This window comes from Uloborus diversus, chromosome 2, assembly GCF_026930045.1.
Source record: "Uloborus diversus isolate 005 chromosome 2, Udiv.v.3.1, whole genome shotgun sequence".
Taxonomy (NCBI): Eukaryota; Metazoa; Arthropoda; class Arachnida; order Araneae; family Uloboridae; genus Uloborus; species Uloborus diversus.
The window spans coordinates 88,177,371-88,193,824 of NC_072732.1; the positions used below are offsets into that span (position 1 = coordinate 88,177,371).

The 16,454-nt window shown below is 30.8% G+C and overlaps 1 protein-coding gene across 1 annotated transcript in view; it reads left to right on the forward strand.

Annotated features, from left to right (window-relative positions):
- LOC129216410 (cell adhesion molecule DSCAML1-like) overlaps positions 1 to 16,454 on the forward strand; it is a 146,468-nt gene that overhangs the window by 53,393 nt on the left and 76,621 nt on the right. The window contains exon 5 of the mRNA XM_054850625.1: positions 12,223 to 12,492. Within this exon, the coding sequence (XP_054706600.1) occupies positions 12,223 to 12,492 (270 nt within the window). The remainder of the gene's footprint in view (positions 1 to 12,222; positions 12,493 to 16,454) is intronic.

A 16,454-nucleotide genomic window follows, 5' to 3' on the forward strand; every position in this document is an offset into this window, starting at 1 on the left:
TCGAATTAATCTGTTATTTTTTCTCAAACAAAACTGAAATACTTAACTAGAACCAAAGCAGCATATTTATTTCAATATTAGCTACACTGCCCGACCGTGCCCGGTATACCTCGAAAATAATAGTTATGTCAAGTGACGCATGTGCGGTAATCCAGCTTAAATAAAAGAAAAGTCTAAAACTTCCTGTCACATTAATGACAACAGTCCCTAAAAATCCCTTAATTTGAACATTAGTCTCCATAAATGCCCATTCGAATGAGAATACTTCGCAAATGAAGTTAACGCTCCCTTAAATATTCTAATACTCGAATAAATAAGAATAAATTTAGCTAAAGGGTCATTAAAATAAAGGCAATAGTCTCACAATTCTGTCAGCAAACATTGCAAATCCTCATTTGAGTTGGGAGAAGAGTCCTCAACAATTCCCAATATAAACTCGACATCAATCTCTAAAAAATTCTTACTTATGTAAATACAACAGTTTTTAAAATTCCGATCAGAATAATGACAACAGTTGGGCATGTCCATGAAACTAGGGACACCACAGTAAAAAAAAAATATTGTATCAGTAATTTTTTTCTTTTATATGAGGTAAAAAAGACTATGCGAAAAAATTTATAAACAATTTTTTGTACGTTTTATAGGCAAATTTTGACAACACTATCAGTGCCCATGTGTCGTCGCATTAGCGATTCTAAAAGTTAATCTTTTTTCTTTTTTTTTTCACTTAGGAAATTAATTGCTTTGTCTACAATCTTATTTTTTATTGAAATGTGGTTTATCTAGAAAGAGATTAGACCAACAAAGAAACTTTAAACTGTTATAATTGTCTTGCAGCAATTGTTTTTAAACTAGGCTTCATACTAATGTTACATCAGTCACAAAATTGTATAAAAGTTTACACTGCTTAAACAAAAACAAACCCGAGTTTATAAAATGTCATATTTTCTTCATTTATGATGAATATCTTTAATATTGATCCTTTAAATGTTTAGAAATAGTTGAATTTAATTATTTAAAATTTATTTAAAATATGTAACATCAGTCACAGTAACATCAGTCACATTTCTCTTTTCGTTAGTAAACCTCAAACAAATTGCACAAATAGCATTGACTGCTGCAGAAAGGCAAAAAAAGGAGGCGATATAAATTAAGAAATAAAGGAAAACACGAAAATTACAAAAGGTAAAACAAAGTAGAAGCTGAAAAGAGCGGATGATAAAAAATAAAGTAATTTTTAAAAACTTAGCATAATTACCAAAGTAAATTTACAATAAAATTAAAAAGATAAATTAGGTGAAGAAATAGAACACGTATAGAACAAATTTAAATTATTGAAGTCCCAGGTTCAAATTAGCAGCTGCATTGTCCCTCTTTAAAATAATGAAACCTTGGTAAAATCTGTTAGTCATTCAAAGCACTCTTTGCTATATCTTCACAAAAGAAAACTGCTGCTGTAAAAGTTTTTCTGCCATGAAATTTGATAAACAGATACTCCTAGTTCTCCATATATTACATTTGAATAAAAGTGCTACATCATCGATACAGAAATATTTCTAAATGTCATAACTTCATGCAAATTTCATAGCTATCACCATCCGACTTGCAGTCATGTTATAAAGAGTTATATTTAATTAATGTTTTTTTTTTTAATTCAAAAGCTGTATTAGGTGTTTAGCAACACGCCTTTTTTTACAGTAAAGGAGGGAATCACTTCCATCAGAACATGTTCCGAAATTGTTGGCTGCCACTGGAGAACGGGTTCTTGAAGAATATGACATACAATTGAATCACGAGAAGTTAGATGCATTGAAATTGAAAACTAGGAGTATTTAGTAACTGTCAAAATTCAAGCAGTAAAACACTAGAAATAGTCTGTCAATGAGGATTGGAAATAGCCTGTCAATGAGGATGAAATTTACTATTCACATGAGAAAGGAATAAAATATTTAGCGCACTAGATATAGTAAAGGCAAGAGGACTTTTTATTTTATGAAATACATCAAAAATATAACTTTTAAAACTTTTTAAATGAACTTTTCTAATATTTTAAATGCAATTTTACAATTTTATATGCTAATTTTATTTTTAAGGAGAAATAATTTATAATTACAGCAATTTATTGCAAATGTAACATCAGTCACAAAATAATGGTGTTATTTTGTGACTGATTTTCTATTTTAAGGGTAAAAAATCTGTTTAGGTTTTACGTTATTAGTTTGAAGAGAATTTCAAATTTTATCTAAGTCACTTTTCTCAATGTCTTTTCTGCGTAACATCAGTCACGTTTTTTTGTTCCCCTTAATTTCATACAATTTTTTTTCCTCAAGTCTGAAAACAAGTGTGGGGGCAGTGATGTACTACATCATGATATTTTAGATCAATTTCAGAAGAAACAAAATTTAACTTCAAGACAGTGCTGAATTTATAAGTTAAAATTAGAGTCAAATTGTAACGTCAGTCACCGTGGACACACACTCAGTTGTATGCAAAATTTGATGATGATTGGTTGAGTAGATAAGGCGTGAAAACATTATGAACAAACAAGCAAATTTACTTTCGCATTTTAATAATATTCAGGATTTTTAACAAATAAAATGTCCTCCTAAACGAATCAAATGATGAAATAAAACTACATAGTAACTATTCTAAATAGGCTCCTTTCTCAAATCTTCACTCTGTAACTGTATTACTTCTAATATGATGTTTTCAATGAATCGAGGTCAATACATTTCTCTTCATCAAGCTAAGATACAGTTTGTCGAAGAATGCATGAGCTCCAGAACTGAAATTGTGAGTTTAATTACACATCTCCGAGAGAATATTTAGTGATGACATGTTGGTTCTTGCAGACAGGGACGCGCCTCATGTATATTAGCAAACTTAGTTCAACTTTTGAATTTGCTCATCTCTCTTGTCGGCAAACATATTAGACATTTTGATGGCCATATGAGGTTTATTAACTTAAAATTTTCATGCCGGAGCACTTCTCTTTCCCTATCTTGAACTTGGTTCTGTAGTCTGCACAAAAATGTATGTGTGCAGAAATTTTACTGAAATATTTAATCAGAGGTCTGAGACTTAAAGCTATGCCAAACATGTTTTAAAGACATTATTTAAATGTTGATAATGTTACAAAAGATTAAAATATTGTTATTTAATGCTTTGTGAAAAATTTTAAATTCAAAATTTATACGTAGTACTTTTAGTTACGTGGCATTTAAGTAAATTGTATGTACATTTTTAAAATTCGTACATTTAATAGCATGTTGTGTTTACTTGCATAGATTATTTGTATGTGTAATGTTTTCAAATGCATTAGGTTTGAAAGGCAGTGAATAAATTTCAAGAGAAAACATATCAAATACATTTTGTTTAAAGAAATACTGAACACTTATTGTATTTCTTTGACTGGTGTAGGAAGAATTAGAGATTAAGAGAAGGGAAACAAATCGAAGTTTTTAAAGTTTATCAGCGATCTAATGAGCCAAATTTGATAATGAGCACAAATAATCCGTTCTTATCATGAATCACTCTGCAACGATAACAGGGAAGTGTTTCCGGTTTGCGAACGACCCCTTACCATTCGTCGCCTATCCAAGAATCATAGTAATTTGGCTCATTAGATCGCTGATAACTTTTTAAAGATATCAAGGTGGAATTTTTTTTTGTGAGTTGTAGGATCTATCTGGGCTTTCGATTATGAAGGCTATAACTTGTTATATTTTGCACATGCGCAGAGAAAAATTTAATTGCTTTAAACGTTCACATTTCAATTAATTTTCAACATTTTAACTTAAAATTTTAATATGATGTTTCTCTGATATGCTGTCAAATATTCTGAAAGTTTAGTAAAGTTTTAAGGAAAACTCTGCGTTATACGAGCCAAAAACCTTCAAAAAAATGTATTTTTGAAAGAAATGCTTTACTTTCACGAAAATATAAAAACAAATTCTAGATAGTCTTTAGACTTATTTCTGAACTGTATTGCTTATTGCCAGCTATTTACAATGAAAAATGATCAAAAACCTTTTTTTTTTTTTTGTTTCCTCAACTTTTTCTGGTCCTCCAAATGAACAGTAGACTTATTTTTTATGAAATGGAAAATGACATTTGGAGTGGACCCATTAGGTAAAAAACATTACACAGCAATTGCTCTTTTATTTCTCGAGAAATCCGTAAAAATGTGATTTTTTTAAATTGTCCCAATACTTTTGGTCATGTAGTGTATGTGTGTATGTATGCATGTTAACAGATGTTGATAGACTAATCTGCTCAAAAATTTGAATTTTTTTTAATTGCAAATAATAAAAAGCGAGCGTTTTAACTTATCAAATGAGTGTGAAGTTCTAAAAAGAAAGTTTTTCGTGAGATTAGGTACTTAGAAAAAGTTTAAGACATTTTGTTCTAATGATACCGTCGCAACACATCAAGACTTAAAGATTTGAATGACGGGCTCTGGTAACGAATCCGATGCATAATAAATAAATGTTTTAATTTATTATAAAACAGCTGCCTTTATTGCGAAAGATTTAATTTATTATAGAACAGCTGCCTTTATTGCGAAAGATTTAATTTTATCAGGGAAAGGATTTAATCTTGTTCTAGAAGCTGCCTGAAATGTTTTTTTGTGAGATAAGAAATTACTATCAATTTTTAAAATCGTAGCTGCATTGACTTTGTAACTTAAAGCTCGTGAGAGCTGGGCTAATTAGTGCCTGCAACCAAATTTAGGAGAGCGAATTTTAAAATAGAAGCCTAGGTTTGTAATACTTACATTAGTACTTCTTGTAGATTATGCTAGAAATAATAACTGCAGTTTAATCATTGCATGATAAAATAATATAGTCGAAATTGTGATCAAGAATAATAAAAAATATCTACTTTGTGATAGAATATTTAAAAAATAAATTGGTCACAATTTACTTCAATATTAACTTTAGCAAAAGTTTGTATTTCATAAATTTAGCTGGCTGAAAGTTCAAACACAGAAAAAACGATACAAATATTTTTTCAGCTCCAGCCAGTAAGGAGTAACAACGAGGATAAGGAAACGGCGCTAAAATCGAAATTAATGCAACAGGAAAATGTGATAAAAATGTCCTTTTTTTTCTTTATTTATTCCATTTTCAAGAAGATGCAAGTTTCCACACATTTTATAATTCTGTCTTCCAATTTAAGTCTTATTTACATTGATGAATTTTTAAAGTCTTGAAGTATCAAATAAAGGTAAATATGTACTATTTGTGCTGAAGCAATTTTAAATAGGTGCTCTTATTCCAAATACAATTTCAAAAAAAATTAAAAATAAAACTAAGGGTTCTAAAAATTTTTAAAACTCTTCTTTATCCGAGATCAAGGCAGAATAGAATTAGAAAAATGATTTTCTTACTGTCTTTAGTCTGTCGCTAGGCCAAGGTACAACAGGTTTTTGTGAGGTGGTTGGCAAATTTGTTAACAGTGTGAAAAGTACAAATATTACCTTTTACACCTCGAGTGAAGGGTACCTTGATTTTAATTTCACTTAATGGGCCATTCCACCGTCACGTGTAGGACAAAAAGACGATTAAATTTCATTAATAGTTTCTCATCTCTCTTAATATTTTAATTAAACAGGGGTAAGCAATTTTTTAATTGCAATATTATATGCAATAATATATATTGATTGCAATAACAATCGATACAAAAATTCTCCCGACACAGTTATATTTTTATTAAACAATTTAGTTATTTAAAATTAAATTTATTTGCATGCGTCACGTGCGAGACATCCAAAGTCGACGTCTTGTAGCTTGCTTATGAATTAGTTAATATTTTTGCTCCATTACTATATTAATGCGAAAATAAATTGTAGATTTTGGGAGCAAAGGTTTCCGCTTTAAGGAAACATAAGTCATTTGTTGATAAACAATAATTTAAACCATTGAAAAAAAATATGCATTGTGCCCTTGCGCGAAAAAGTATTTTCTTGAAACTTGGTCCGGCACGTAGCGGTTCATACATTTCATTAAAAAGTAACTATTTAAAAAAGGAATGACGAAATGTTTTTCTTAAGGAATCACACACTCATTTGTAATTTGTTAAACAATAAATTTTTTATCATCATTACCTTTTTAAATTATTATTTTTAATGAAATATATGAGGCGTAACGTGCGAGGCAAAATTACTGTTTTTCGTGGAATGGCCCATAACATAGCGCAGAACTTATGCTTATTTTGAGACAGAACTCATACGTCAAGTTCAAAAACCTTTTTTCGTCCACAGGACGTAGATTTCTTTCCTGCTTCATTTAATCACTGTTCTCATGTAAAATTAAAAGTAATAAAAAGCTTCTTTGAGTATTATACATATGAAGTAGTTAAAAATTTTTTTAAAAAATGCTCAAACAGTGCACACTTCTAAACTCAACAGGAGATAAAACAGAGACAATTTTTCCACTTTAAATGAACAAAACTGAAAATAGTAAAAGACAACTTACAAAAACAAATGCTATATTCTTGACTAAGTTAGTCACAGTTATTTTCCTCAAAAAGTAATTTTATGTTTTTTAAAACCCTCAAATACTTATAAAATAAATTTTATATATCCCTCCTTCACAAAGAGATATTCTTCTTGTTTATACTATACATTTTTCCCGTTTTCTTGTTAAATGCGAAGGTCTTTTACCTACTTCATTTGATTACTAAGAGTAGTAAAAAGGTTTCTAAGAGAAATATAACATGTAAGTAGTAAATGTGCTCAAACAAGCACTCAATTCTAAACCAAAAACAAGATAACTTGGAAACGAGATTTTCTAGGATATAAAAATTTCAATAAATAAAACTGAAAATAACAAAAGAAAACTGCAAAAACAAATGCTTTATTCTTACTACATAACTCAGTCTTTTTAATCAAACTTATTTCATTTTTAAATCCCCCATAATACTTATTAAAAAAAATTTAATATCTCCTACCTTCTAAGAACTCTTTTTGTTTATACATTTCTCCTTTTCTTATCTTTTTTTCTCGTGAGTCGTTTAATAGTCGTTTATGAACTGTGTGCGTGAATGCGTGTGTGTGTGGTTGCTTTAAAGTACGAAGTAGGGATGCACCGATTAATCGACAGTACCGATTAATCTTTCATAATCGACCACGCCAAAATCGGCGGAAAAATAATTTTCAAAATAAACTTTTTTAAGCATACCTTCAATAAGAAACTACGATAAATACATCTGCGAACAAGAAATTAATGAAATTTGCTGCAAATAATTCTAATAAAACTATAGTGTGAAAGTGTGCAGAGTAAGAACAAATAGTTGAGAAAGTGCGTAAAACTGAATGAAATATTAAAGAATAATTCTCTCGTCTTATATTCACTTGACACTACTAAAAATAATAAAATTCCAGGACCTTTGAATTGGAATGCGAAAAATATTAATCTCCTCTATCCCCCCGCCTCCCCACCTCCCCTTCACTTTTCATATCACCTGCCTTGCAGCTACTTTTTATACTTATGTTATTAATGTTAGTTCTATTTATCTTTTGAAGGACAGAAATGTAACAAAAAAAAACAAATGTGCATATGATCCCGCTGGAACCTCCCCTCAATTCCTCCAAAAAAAATAATAATAATAAGAGTTTCCAAATGCTTTTGTTTCATTTCTTAATGAAAATCAGAATCATTTTCTAAAGTGTGCGATTATACCCTAGCTTTTGGCAACACAACTTGATTTTTTTTTCAATTATTTTGACCCTTGTAACTATACATTAGGGTGGAGTGAAAAAACCTTTTTTTTTTAATTCTTATAAGCTTGTATGTGGAAAACATGCCTTTTGTGTATAGTAACAATTGTGCATAACCACAATATTTTCTAACAATTTTTTGATCTCGCCTTGCCTAACTGAAAAACTGATGGCTTTTTTCGCGCACGCATCGCTTCGTGAGAGCTAATGCCCAAGTTTGAGCCAAAACATGAATTATCACGTTTCCCTTAGTAAATATTTTTGCATTAAGTATTTGTGATATTTTACTGCATTAAGTATTTTCGATATTTAATGCATTTCGTATTATATTTGATATTTTGTTGTGCTTAAAAGTGGCTAAACTGAAAAAGAGTTTGCCTAATGCATAGTCAATTTTTCACGTAACGTCACTTGTCAAATTAAAGGTTGCGAAGGGAAATCAAAATATTTTTTAAAGCTACTGAAAATTTCACTGTTTTAGTGATCAAATAGCACATTTTAACTCATCAAGCTTTTTGAAATTCAAACAAAAAATTCGGCCAATTTTACTCCACCCTACTATACATATTATTACACTACACATTTTACAACTTACTATTTGATTTATCAATTTTTATTCAACAAAAAGAAAATTATTTTTTAAATATTATTTGATGTAAAAAATGTGCATTATTATTTTTTTTTACAAACTGATGGTTTAGAAATATTTTTTTCGTTTATTCTTTTTTATTTTGAATAAATAATGCACATATATACAATGTTGCACAATGTTCCATGAGTCAAAACTTTCCTTCTTTAAAATAGTGCTTTTAGATAAAATTATAATTTTTTTAATATTTTAAAAAATGCTCCTAAATTTGCCTGCAGACCACAGGCTGCCCCGTAATATTTTTAAATTTTCATGCCTGGTTACCATTATGTAATTATATTAACATTAATATAAAAATTTGCTGAAAGAAATTGCATAAAATTTTGAAATTATTTTTGTAACATCAGAAAAGAGGAGAAAAAAATCGTCTTTCAGAAATAAACTGTTAACTATTTTTAAACTGGAAAGAGAAATTGACAGAGGAATTGGTAGCATTAAAAAAAATCATTATGATCATCAATCGGCCAAAGCCGATTAATCGGTAATCGGCCAATTTGCTTATCGGTGCATCCCTAGTACGAAGACATTTACCTACTTTGAGTACTAAAAGTAGTAAAAAGGTTTTTAGAGCAATCTTTACATGAGAAGTAGTAAAAATAATCAAGCAAATACTCAAATCTAAACTAAAAACAAGATAAAATAAAAACGAAATTTTCCATGAGATAGACATTTAAATAGGTAAAAACAGATAAAAGTAAAAGAAAAGTGCAAAAACAAATGCTTTATCTGACTAAGCTCAATCTTACCACAGTTGTTTTCCTCAAACTAATTTTAACTCTTTTTTTAAAAACCCCAAATACATATAAAATGAATTTAATATCTCCCACCTCCTGAGAACTCTTCTTATTTATACATCTCCCGTTTTCTTGTCTTCTTCTCTGCGTGCATATTGCTTTAGTCGTTTTATGAATTGTGCAAGTTCATTAGAAATCGCATCTGCCGTTGAACAGGCCCATTACTGAGCGAAAATGAGGTCTCCCAAGCATCTCAGTTTCGAAAATGTCGAATCTAGGAGACCATGATGTGTTTGTATGCCTCGTAGAATAAACAGTCTGCGAGGCGCTCTGGGCTTGTAAACAAGCCATGTATGCTATTAGCTATCTCGTCAGCTCGAGCGTTAAATGAGCATTTCGCGTATCGGGCGCTGTGCGCCACATTCGTGACGAAGCATACTTGGGGAGGAGAGTTGATTGCGAGTTGGGACGCATTCATTAAATTCGATTCTGCTTCTTAAATTATGGTGAAATTTCTGAACGTTGTGGTGCTCCAAACTCATTGAATGGGCGTCTAACGCGCGGTTCGAAGGAAATAGTCGGTGATAATGGCATGACTCTGTCGTGAGCTTAGTTTCTGTTTTGAAACACAGAAGGAGTATGTTTTCTGTGTTGGATTTTGTCGGAAATTATAGCTCTGGTAGTTGTTACACGCTTTTTTGAATAGTTTCAGAAAAAAACATTCTGATCAAAAACCATAAAAATTATTATTTTAACTCTTTTAAGACAATAACCCATGCAGTAGAATATGGAATTTTACGGTGTTTTAAGTAGGGGAGGATATATATATATATATATATATATATATATATATATATATATATATATATATATATATATATATATATATATATATATATATATATATATATATATATATATAAATTTTTTATGCCATTATTAGATGTCTCATTAATCAAACAAATAATTTAAAAGATATTTGTATTTAATAATTTATAAAATAAATTTTTATTTTGGTCCTTTCAGAGTCTACAGAGTTTCAGTGCAAAAGGAATTTTGCACGCTTTAAATAACTTAAACAAGAGACTTTAAATACTTTGTGAGAAATATCTGTTCAGCCTACTTTCCCGTTAAAATAAAAGAAAGGAAAAAAAAGTATGATAAAAGGTATATAATCGCCAAAAATATCGCTAAAAAGGTTTAAAATAAACAAAAAATAATATTGAAAAAATTGAAAATTGTAAGGGTTTCAAGGTTGGGGAAAAAGTGGCTGTCGGTTGGTCTGTTGGTAAATTCTGTTCAGCACTGGTAAGAATAGCTGTGTGGAATCAACACTACTGCTTTGATATAATTTTCGATATTTCTCCTAAACTAAAATGTGTACAATTTTAAGTAAAAAATCAAGTTGGGTGGGGGTGGGGTGAAAAACACTCAAAAATTACAGTTTTTGGATTTTATCGCAACAATTTCGGTTTTAGTTTCTAGCAGGGTTCTTGAACTTCAAAAAAAAGTGGCTTTCGTATTATTTCAAACCCAATATTTATTTATTATCAAACTTTACAAACACTTGAAAAACCCGCTTTGCTCTGCCAGGGAGCCCAAAGCGGATAAGCTTAACTAATTGTGATTTGATACATTTGCCAATCAAATATGAATTTATAAATGATTAAGATAATTGACTAGCTACCTACCATTATAAAAAATATATATAAAACAGTTGTACTTATCCAATTTAAAGTCAGCACATTTGTTTATAAAACATAAAGAAATAACTGACTAAACTAATAAACTAATTAACTGCCATCCTAAAAAATAACTTTTTAAAGTTATACTTATCCTATTGAAATCGAAAATCTAAATCGGCAAACGAATTAAGAAATTATAAATAAATATATGATTAAATCTTGTACCCACTTTGCCCGACCCGCTTTGCCTAAAGGCAAGTTTTTTACTTGAATAATTATAACCTTAAATTTAAAAAAGAAACAAACGAAATGGCCATTGTAGTTTTTAGTTGAATGGTGTCAGAATAACGTAATATTACTGACAATCAAAAAACTAAGCAAATCTTAAACTAACCACAAGTTACAAAACTTCTTTTTTCTTTTCTTTTTTTTTTTTTTTTTTTTTAAGAAATGCATCATTTTTTAAATTTTAAGCCTGATTGCGCCATGCCGCTTCGCCGGGACTGATTAAAACTCGGGGGTGTTCATGCAAACACGACATACGTATGCATCGCTGCTTACACACCATGGGGGGGCATACGAAAGCCTACCCGCTTTGGACCACCCTCCCTAAAATCCAGAAGAAGATAGATTGCAATTTGATCAGTAATTGTCCGGTAACTGTGTGATTCCCGCTCAGATTGAATTGTATAAATATATTTGTATATGTTAATTAATACATTAAGTCAAATTACGTTGTATGTAATGCATATTAGCCAGCCTGGTTTAATTTATTTTACTTTATATTTTAATGGTGTTGGCTTCCGAAAACATTTTAAACACGATATATCTGCCTGCAGTTTTGTATGTGTAAAATTTCAAACATTATTTTTTAAACTATTTATCCATCTCATTACATCTTAGTAGAACTGTGATGACAACACATGATTATGAGATTACATTCATTCAACAATAACTTTCAAAGATCGTGAAAAAGTTAGTCTGTAGTAGTGGGCTCGATTGAAAGATTGTGATCAAATTTTAAGATTATTTAGAATCATTTGAGAGAACAAGTTTTTAACATTTCGGTTTCAAATTATTCTTACTAATTATAAGATATCAAGTAATCCTAATGCTCTAATAATTGTCAAGTCTGAAATCATGTATGAAAATCGTCCAATAACAGATCATTCCAAAGACTCAATCAGTAGATGGTTATTCAATTTATTGCAACAGCAGGAAACCCTTATATTCGATTCTGATCATCTTCCAATTATGACATCAAAAGTACTGTAAGTAACTGCCAATTTCCAAACATTGGTTTATATAATCGAAACGATAATATTGCAAGGGTAATATACTCGTGGCTTTTTTAAATATATAGGCACTGGAAAACGTCATATCCTCCTCACACCATTACCTGGTTAACTTGAGCCCTTTCTTTTCCAACAGCTCCTCTGTCAGCTCAGTTGCTTCCAAAGATTCAAAGTGTTGATGTGGGGAAATCCGCAATCTTCAACTGTTCTTCTTCAGGACATCCAGTCATGAAAGTCGATTGGATTAAAGATGGTTTACCCCTTAGACCTGGTTCCAGGGTCGATTTTCCAGCACGGGACATCTTGCGAATCAATTCCATCCAACGAGAAGACAAGGGAATGTTCCAGTGCTTTGTTTCAAACGATTTTGATTCAGTTCAAGGAGCCGCACAACTAACTCTAGGAGGTAAATTTTCTCTGTTCACGTCATTTTTCTGAATGAATATGACTTTTCAATTTCTTAGTTCTAAGACTCTCTTTACGTAACTGTTATTTTATTACTATTACACACTGCAGAAAATTAATAATAGAAAGTGAATTCCTTTCCACTTTTGCCCACCCTTTTCAATAGTTATAAAAGGATAAATTTAAATTTTCATTTAAAACTTGGTTTTCATAGTATGAGGACTTTAAATGTATTTGAAAAAGCAGTAAAGTTGAGGAAAACATGGCTAAAATATTTTTTATACATTTAATTATACGCTGAGCAAGCAACGTTTTCAGTTAGCTGAGCGAAGAGAAAGTATGTTTCAGCTAATTTTGAATAAGCTCAAAAAGAGTGAAAGTACCTACGCTGCTAAATATGACTGACAGTTTTCATTAACAAAAATCAAAATACTGATTTTTTACAAATAGTTAACACCAATGTATATTAAAATTTTATTTGTTGTAATGAAAACTGGTTTTATACCTCATGAAGTAAGAAAGTGTAGCTGTTTGAAGCTACACTTAGTGGAAAGTTACAAAAATGTGATATTACGCATTTCCTACATTTATAATTTGTTTTACACAATACTCAATCATGACTGACTATCAATAAAAAATTCAGTTGCAACGGGCTTAAGACGACATGTAATGCATTTAAACCTGTTCACATTATTTATTCCTACGCTTTATGCATGGTACACTGTAAGGTTTTTTTTTTATTTCAAGTTAAAATATCTTTGAATGGACTTAAAAGCTTAACTTTAATGTTGAAAAGCGGTTACTCATAGGGTAATGCCTAAATTCAGTCACTGCTATGAATACTTAATGATATAATAAATCCGCTAAACTTTGCTGCCTGAAACTAAACCAGTTCATTTTTCGTCGAGTAACTAAAATTCTAATATTTCATGCAAACGCTTCACACTCGAGATTAAACTTCAGTTCCAAACTTTTTAAAACAAACACTGCACAAAGTTTGCGCAATCTGCTTCATAAAGAGTTCGATTATTTTTTTTTTTTTCATATCCCCTTAATGCATAGCTAGATGCGTTAAACCAGACACCCTTTGCTATCAAAATACCATCTTGCACTCTTGATCATCAGTTCAATCATCTGCACTCGCACTCAGGTGATATAATGACCTTTTCAAGGATGGATGCACTCGGATTAGCTGTGATGGATGCCCATGATTTAATCGATATTATCTATCATAAGTTTTTATCGGCCCATTTTGTGCTTCCAGATTTCATATGGTAAACTGCCCAGTCGATAAAACTAACTGCCTCCTAGTAACTGAATATATGGACAGTCGCTTTTATTAATGGTATAAAAAGATACATTTTTCTTTATACCTTGTCTGTTATTCAGGCTCGAACTTTTTTATTTATTATATTATATTGTACTTAATAAATAGGATATGCAACGTACGGTTCAGCTATAAAAAGGCAATGTAATCGAATGGAAACAATTTCATGTTCCATGCTTTTAAGTATTACTTTGGCTAGCAGGTCTTATTACTGCGCAGTGTTACCATCTACTTGTTTTTTTATGGATTACTTATTGCTCACAGGTGAACATAGTGACACATTTCATAAATTTAAAAAATTCTTATTGATTTCAAATATTAATTTAATGCTCCTTTTTGTCAAAAAAAATCACACCAAGTCGTTTTACATAGCTGGTGTAGGGAGGAGTATAAGCATTATAATCGATAGTGGCTTATCATTATGTGTCATAATTTAGAAGAAAAAGTTTATATAATACATATTTTTTTTCTCGCTATATAGCCTTTAGCAGACCTAGTGCGATCCCCCGATACGGCATTCAGTCTTTCATGTGCCACCATTAAGTCGCAGGATGTCAATGCCACGGATAATTTGGACGCCCAGTTTCCACCAGATGGGGGCACCTGGACTCTCTTTCGATGCGAAATTGCAATAGAAATTTAATTTAGCCGAGGAATATTCTAAGCCAAACGAATACCCAAAGTATCTTTTACCTGCCGCATAACCATACGACATGGGCGCATCACTACCTAGTATTTAGATTACAAAAACCAGCAAGTAAACATAACATCATTATTTTTTGCGCGTATTCTAATATTTGAGAAAAAATTCGGTAAAAAGCAGCATTACGTTTTTCTTTTCTGAGATGTAGTACTATGGTTACCAGTGAGTGATAGTATTTTTAAGAAATTAACAGATCCTTTTTTTGAAAATTATACACGTTTTAGGAAAACTTAAAAACAACCATTCGATCGCATTCACGAAGATTCCATATTTTAAAATTATAAGTTTACAAACTGATACTGAATTTAATGTTCTGCTAATGTTTTTTTTTAACATTTTGAGTTATTATTTGGTTAACTACTTTTACCTCAAAAAGCTAGTTTTGTTGAGAATTAAGATTGTTAACAGCAAACAAAACAAAACTTTTAACAGCAAATAAAACTTACTTGTTACGCATGTAAAAATAAGAAATAACAACACATAATAGTACGAAATTACAGATTACTGCAGAAACGTGTTTCGGGGTTACAAGGAACACCTTTTTCATTGCAAAATAAGTGAGCTTGTAAAAGAATAGACATTCGATAAAAGCAAAGAGGCAGGCAAGCAGCTTAAAAAGTTAAAGTAACGGATTAATCAAACACCAATGGGAAAATTATAACCAATCAAGAACCAATAGAGAGGCAAACAATGAGCAAGATCTTTTTCACAGATACGCAACAAGTACAAGAAAATATCAAAAATCGAGCAGCTTGCTTATCTATCTCTTTGCTTCTGTCTGATATCTTTCCATCCATAAGCTCACTTATTTTGCATTGAAAAAGGAGTTTCTTGTAACACTAACACGTGCCTGCTGTAACCAGCAATTTTGTGCTGTTATACGTTATATTTTTTTTTATACTTTTGTCACGAAAAGGTATCTATTTAACTTAATATTACACAGGGTTAATTTTTATTTTGAGTCTCGTGGCGAATATCACTTGTCTGTTTAAAAAAAAATCAAGGTCATCTTTTTGAAGTGTGGGAGAGTTATAATTCAAAAGTACATAAGAAATGTATTTAACAAAATTTATGATTTAAGGACCGTGAATAAATTTTTGTTCTAACTCAATTATGATTAATTTTCAGGAAAACAGATCTTCGAAAATATTTTTTTTTTTAATTTCATGAAATGATATGAAAAAATGAAAGAAATTTCACGAAAGCCGTTTAAATGGTCGCCCTATGCAAAATGCAAAAATGCGTACCTATTTTCTCATTCTTTTTTTTTTTCTTTTAATAAATACAAAAAGCGCCGCTGTTTGTTACAGCATAAAAGCTCCGAATTATCACCTTTCATGGCTGTTGTTCAATCAAAAGTTAATTTTACCAACACAATGTACAATAAATGAATTAAACAATTCATTTTACAGAAGCTTAATTGTTCCTCAAATATCTTAACACCTGATTTATATAATTTAAACAACTGAATAAATACTAATCTTTTGAACCATAAATATCGATGCAATAAAAACACTAAAAAATATATCAAAGATTCAAATATCATCACTTGCATTTTCCAAAATCGAAGCACATAATCTCCCCGCCCTAACACACCAATAAATAGACACTTGCATGCGCGTGATCCATGGCTGGCTGACACCAGAGCGCTATCAAAATACCATCATACACGTTGATGGAGTGCGTTGATGGCCGTTCTCATCCCCAGCCTGGCACGCAGGTAACGTAATGACCTCTTTTCCGGTAGTAGACTCATATGAGAGATGATGGATCGACTTTGAGCAATCGATACCATCCATCATAACTTTTTGTCCTCTGCTGTTTTTTGTTGATTTTTGGTTGTCTATCTCTCTTCTATTTTAAGAAGTTGTTTCTCTTTAATCTTTGGCAATTTCAAGCAAAAGTTTAAACCAAAGCTGAGGAGTCGGAGCGA